At 52.0% G+C, this 6,096-nt stretch overlaps 1 protein-coding gene across 1 annotated transcript; it reads right to left on the reverse strand.

Moving 5' to 3' along the window:
• Positions 1-3,935: 3,935 nt before the first annotated feature.
• On the reverse strand, positions 3,936-5,648 carry LOC112498144 (uncharacterized). Its single transcript, XM_052444452.1, has 2 exons — positions 5,069-5,648; positions 3,936-4,714 (listed from the first exon to the last, which is right to left on the reverse strand). The coding sequence occupies exons 1-2, from the start codon at positions 5,646-5,648 to the stop codon at positions 3,936-3,938; spliced, it is 1,359 nt and encodes a 452-aa protein (XP_052300412.1).
• Between the last annotated feature and the right edge of the window lie 448 nt (positions 5,649-6,096).

Consider the following 6,096-nt stretch of genomic DNA (forward strand, 5'->3'; position numbering starts at 1 on the left):
TGGCGGTATCGGATCGGGCCGCCAGTTCTGTTCTGGTGAGAGAGGAAGAAGGAGTTCAGTATCCGATATACTACACCAGCAAGGCCCTGCTCGACGCGGAGACCAGATACCCACCGTTGGAGAAATGGGCACTTGCCCTTGTGGTTGCTGCTCGGAAGTTGAGGCCATATTTCCAAGCATTCCCGGTCTCGGTAATAACAAACCAGCCATTGCGTCAAATTCTGCACAAGCCAGATGCCTCTGGTCGGCTCGTCAAGTGGACTGTAGAGCTGAGCGAATTCGACATAGACTATAAACCCCGCGCGGCGATAAAGACCCAGGCAATGGCCGATTTCGTAGCTGAGTTCGCGGAGCCCGAAGTATGCTTGGATCAGCAAGATGCAGATATAGGCAACGACGAAACTCGAGTATGGCAGATATCTGTGGATGGGTCATCAGGAGAGCGCGGTTCAGGAGCAGGGATTGTCCTGGAAGGCCCAGAGGGGGAGGAGATCTCCTATGCTGTAAAGTTGGAATTTCCAGCCACAAATAACCAGGCAGAATATGAAGCCTTGATAGCAGGTCTGGAATTGGCTAGGGCCGTGAAAGCAGACAGAGTTAAGATCAGAACTGATTCCCAGCTGGTTGTGAATCATGTCAGTGAGAGATTCCAACCAAGAGAGGAGAAGATGGAACAGTACCTAAGGATAGTCAGGCAGATGATGGGGAAGTTCGAAGCAGTGGAGGTGATACAAATCCCCAGGGAGCAGAATAGTCGAGCAGACATTTTGGCTAGGATGGCAGCCGTAGCCGACCCAAAAATGCCAAAGTCGGTCCCCCTAGAAGTGAAGTCTCGCCCGAGTATCGAGCAAAATTTGGGGGTGTTGCGGATAGAACAAAAAGGCTCGTGGAGGGACCTGATAGTTTCATACCTTAGAGACGGGGTCTTACCACCAAATAAGCTACGAGCTCGGAAGATTAGAGCTCAGGCCTCGAGATACACGATGATCGATGGGGTACTGTATCGACGAGGATATACATTACCGTTCCTTCGGTGTTTGGACGATGACGACGCAGATTACGTGCTGAGGGAAATACATGAAGGAATTTGCGGAAATCATTCTGGCGGGAGGTCCCTGGCCCACAAAGTTCTAAGGTAGGGATATTTCTGGCCGACGATGCACCAGGATGCGCAGAGGAAGACCAGGAGCTGTGCAAGCTGCCAGAGTTTTGCAAATTTCTCTAACCAACCACCAGAGAAGCTCACCTCCATGGCCTCCCCTTGGCCATTCGCCCAATGGGGAATTGATCTGATCGGCCCATTGCCAAAGGGACGAGGAGCAGCAACACATGCAATAGTTGCTATAGATTACTTCACGAAGTGGATAGAGGTAGAAGCCCTTAGCAGGATCACAGAGAAGAAAACAACAGACTTCGTGTGGAGAAACCTGGTCTGTCGATACGGGATCCCATATGCCTTGGTAACGGATAATGGCAGACAGTTCGATAATCACAGCTTCAGGGATTTCTGCCAGAACCTCGGGATAGAGCTGAAGTATTGTTCGCCTGCTCACCCTCAATCGAATGGACAAGTAGAAGCAGCCAACAAGACAGTCAAGAGGCTTCTGAAAACCAGGCTCGGAGCAAAAAAGGGTGCGTGGGTTGACGAGCTGTCAGGTGTGCTATGGGCATACAGAACAACCCACAAAACCGCAACTGGGGAGACACCGTTTGCTTTGGCCTTCGGACATGAAGCGGTCGTACCGGCTGAGGTAGGAACGACCACACACCGGACAGATCATTTCAATGAGCAGGAGAACGACGAGCAGATATGTTTGAATCTTGATCTGCTGACGGAAAAGAGGGAGCAAGCAGCCGAGCGATCAGTCACTTACCAACAGAGGGTTGCTCGGTACTATAACCAGAAGGTGAACATACGGCAATTCAGGGTCGGAGACTGGGTACTGAGAAGAGTGAATCAGAGCACCAAAGATTCGACTCAAGGAGTGCTGGGACCGAATTGGGAAGGGCCGTATAGAGTCAAGCAGATAGCGGGGCCCGGAGCTTACAAGCTGGTTCGCGCGGACGGCCACGAAGTGAAACGCCCATGGAACGCGGCACACCTCCGAAAATACTTCCAGTAAGACTTGCTCACATTTTGAAGTAATTTCTGCTTATGCTGTTTATCTTTTATTTTTATGTTTTATGTCCGAACAATTTCATGTAAGTCAAATCCTGCCATTAATGGAACGTCGACGAATTTCATTCGCTTGAAGCCGAAAAAATCCTAAGGCATGCAAAGGCTCGCCAAGTCTCAGAGCATGTCTTATGGCGAGACAGAAGCCAAGCATGCCGGGATCTGCTCGGCCACGAGAAGGCAGCAGAATCCAAATCGATTAAAGAAAATCCTAAGGCATGCAAAGGCTCGCCAAGTCTCAGAGCCTGTCTTATGGCGAGACAGAAGCCAAGCATGCCGGGATCTGCTCGGCCACGAGAAGGCAGCAGAATCCAAATCGATTAAAGAAAATCCTAAGGCATGCAAAGGCTCGCCAAGTCTCAGAGCCTGTCTTATGGCGAGACAGAAGCCAAGCATGCCGGGATCTGCTCGGCCACGAGAAGGCAGCAGAATCCAAATCGATTAAAGAAAATCCTAAGGCATGCAAAGGCTCGCCAAGTCTCAGAGCCCGTCTTATGGCGAGACAGAAGCCAAGCAGGCCGGGATCTGCTCGGCCACGAGAAGGCAGCAGAATCCAAATCGATTAAAGAAAATCCTAAGGCATGCAAAGGCTCGCCAAGTCTCAGAGCCCGTCTTATGGCGAGACAGAAGCCAAGCATGCCGGGATCTGCTCGGCCACGAGAAGGCAGCAGAATCCAAATCGATTAAAGAAAATCCTAAGGCATGCAAAGGCTCGCCAAGTCTCAGAGCCTGTCTTATGGCGAGACAGAAGCCAAGCATGCCGGGATCTGCTCGGCCACGAGAGGGCAGCAGAATCCAAATCGTTTAAAGAAAATCCTAAGGCATGCAAAGGCTCGCCAAGTCTCAGAGCTTGTCTTATGGCGAGACAGAAGCCAAGCATGCCGGGATCTGCTCGGCCACGAGAAGGCAGCAGAATCCAAATCGATTAAAGAAAATCCTAAGGCATGCAAAGGCTCGCCAAGTCTCAGAGCCCGTCTTATGGCGAGACAGAAGCCAAGCATGCCGGGATCTGCTCGGCCACGAGAAGGCAGCAGAATCCAAATCGATTAAAGAAAATCCTAAGGCATGCAAAGGCTCGCCAAGTCTCAGAGCCTGTCTTATGGCGAGACAGAAGCCAAGCATGCCGGGATCTGCTCGACCACGAGATGGCGGGCAGAATTCCCAAGCATACCAGGATCTGCTCGACCACGAGAAGGCGAGCCGAATCCCAAGCATTGAAGAATCTTCGGAGGCATGTGGCAAAAACCATGAGCCAAGCCGGAGTCCGCTCGTCTAGACAGAGACGAGCAGATTCTCAAACAAAAATTAACTCATAATTACAACACAAGAAAGTAATCAAAAAATATCCTTATTAATTGGTTAATGATTAACAGAGGGGATAATCTTCATGAACATTGTCCATTACAACAAAAGAAATATATCAAAAAGACGGCGGATCTGTGAGCCGAGCAGCATCGGTTGGCTGGACCTCCTCAGGTGCAGGGGGGGTATCGCCAGTTGCGTCCGGGGGGGTGCTCGCCTCGCCAACTTCAGCAGGGACTCCACGAGGAGGAGAGTTTTCCTCCTCAATCACGATCGGCTCCACCCCCTCGGCATCTTCCTTGGCCGCCTCCTCATCCATATGCCCAGCAACGCCAGCTGCAAGGTCATCCATCTTGAGGTCAGGGTATTGCTTCCCGAGGACGGCCATGATGCAACGATAGGAATGCCGGAGTCCCTGGTCGTACTGGTTGTCGGCCTCCCTCTCCAAGTTCTCGACCTAAGCTCGGTGGGAGTCACGGAGAGACTCGAGCTGAGCCTCATACATAGCCTTCTGCCTTTGCAGATCTTCCTTGACCTTGGTAAACTCCTCCTCGAGGGTAATGGCTTTTGCTTGAGCAAGTGATTCTTGCTCTATCAGCTTCAGATTCTCGAGATTCAGCTCCCCTGCTTTCTTCTCGGCAACGTCAGCTCTGTTCGTCGCCGATTGGATATCCTCCTTCATCTTCCGGTCGTAGCGGCCAACCTTAGCCTTGTAATAGGTGGTCATGCAGCTGAGGTGGAAAGCGCTATGCTGCATGGCCCCCACCAGCTCACCCAAGGTGCGGCCGTCAAAGGCCTCCAGGTCCCTCTTGCTCACGGATTTAGTTAACTCATTGAGGTAAGGGACCAGATGTTCTGCTCGGCTGTCCGGTAAGCGAGGTCGAGGCCCGACAGGAGGAGAAGAGGTAGCAGGATCTGTGGCTACTCCACTAGCTTCCCCGACTTCTACAGGAGCCGGAGGTAAAATCTTCAAGTGTGGGGCCTGCTGCACGATGTTGGCCCGCTTCGCGGTAGGGGCATCCTTACTCTCGTCCCTCTTCGTGGTCGGAGGTCGAGAACGTTTTCGGGTCAGAGCCCCAATCACAGCATCCTCCATCCTATGGCCAGGAAGTATCAAGCGAGACTCGAGCAAGTTGTATGTGGATATCAGTTCCCGGCTCGAGCAGGAATTGACTAGCACAGCCTCAACCCGTTTGAGCGGGCCGGGTCGGAGTGGGAAATGAACGCCCCAAGAAACTACAACATAAACGGACACTTGGTTAGAAACAAGCCAATGAAACAAGAACAATTATGGATACAAGACATCTGGAGTGAGCAGGCAACCTGGAACCGTGAAACGGGGTGGGACCCGATAATCCTTCCCGTCCATTTGTGCGACCTGACCCCAAGGACCCCCAGCAAAAAAGAACTTTCTCTTCCAGTTCCCACCACCACCAGTAGGGAGGTCGGTTATAGGTTTCCTGCTCTTGGTGCTAGATTGGAAGTAGTACCAGCCGGCATCTTTGGGGCTGCTCTTTAGCTGGTACAGGTGCTTCACCTCATCAACCGTGGGCTCGCTCTGGCAACATCTGTCCCACAATATGAACAGACCAGAGAGCACTCTCCACCCGTTGGGATTCAGCTGACCAGGAGCTAGATTTAGCCCGTTAAGTATCCGGGCAAAGTAAGGTTGCAAGGGACACCTCAGCCCGTACTTAAAGCTGTCCAGATACAGGGTAACATATCCCCTAGGAGGCCGGCTGGGAGCATCCTTCTTTCCCGGGACCTTGAGAGGTATCTCGCCAGGAATGCTATACCTCAGCCGGAGGTCCTCGAGCTCGTCAAACGTGGTCGTGCATGTCATGTAATCAATAGCATAATCCCGCGATAGGGCTCTACCTCCTATTGTGCTCCTCCCTTCTGGTCGCGGCGCCCCCGATGGGGACGCCTCACCAGAATCATCTCCTCGACCCTCACTCAAAGTATCCTCGGAGTCAGAAGATCCATCCTCACCATTACTCCCGCTTGTAGAGGTCGTTTGGGGAGACATGCTCCTAGCACTAGTCCTGACACTAGGCCTAACAGGCTCTAAGGGGACCTCGGGGTCAAAGGCGGGATTGGCGAGCAGACTAGGCAGGAAGTCCAACTCGTCGTCATCAACCTCAACGACCTTCTCTTTGCCTTTCGACATTCCCTAAACTCTAACCACAACACCACCAACTACTACCCAAACGAAAGAAAAAAGAAGTTATCTACAAACTATTCGAGACCGAGGAGAGAGAAGTAATACCTGAAGTACCGCTTCAATCGGAGAAAGGCAAGGAGGGGGGGCTTCGTGCCGGAACTTCTTTGCCGAAGAAACGGAGACGTAGACGGAGACAGAGTGAGTGGTGAATATGCCGTTCGAGAGGATTTGGCTTTCCAAATGAGGACGGACTCTTGGGTTGCCAGCATATAACTGCGCCGAATCCCGAGGATCTCGTAACCGTCGGTTTGAAATTCAAATGGAGGGGGGGATTTCTGCCACGTCACCACGTCCGCAATTAAATGCGACATGACTCCTGGCAGCCTTTTCCAATCCCACGCGGGCGAGTACTATCGAGTTTCTACTGCTGGTCCACTACATTACCCAACACCAG

Source organism: Citrus sinensis, chromosome 7, assembly GCF_022201045.2.
Source record: "Citrus sinensis cultivar Valencia sweet orange chromosome 7, DVS_A1.0, whole genome shotgun sequence".
NCBI classification, from domain to species: domain Eukaryota; kingdom Viridiplantae; phylum Streptophyta; class Magnoliopsida; order Sapindales; family Rutaceae; genus Citrus; species Citrus sinensis.

Excerpts from the sequence above, each read along its gene's own strand:
- LOC112498144 (XM_052444452.1), bottom strand. The coding sequence starts at position 5,648 with ATGTCGAAAGGCAAAGAGAAGGTCGTTGAGGTTGATGACGACGAGTTG. Across the intron at positions 4,715-5,068 it reads CGGGTGGAGAGTGCTCTCTG|TTTCTTGGGGCGTTCATTTC; the intron begins GTCTGTTCATAT and ends TTTATGTTGTAG.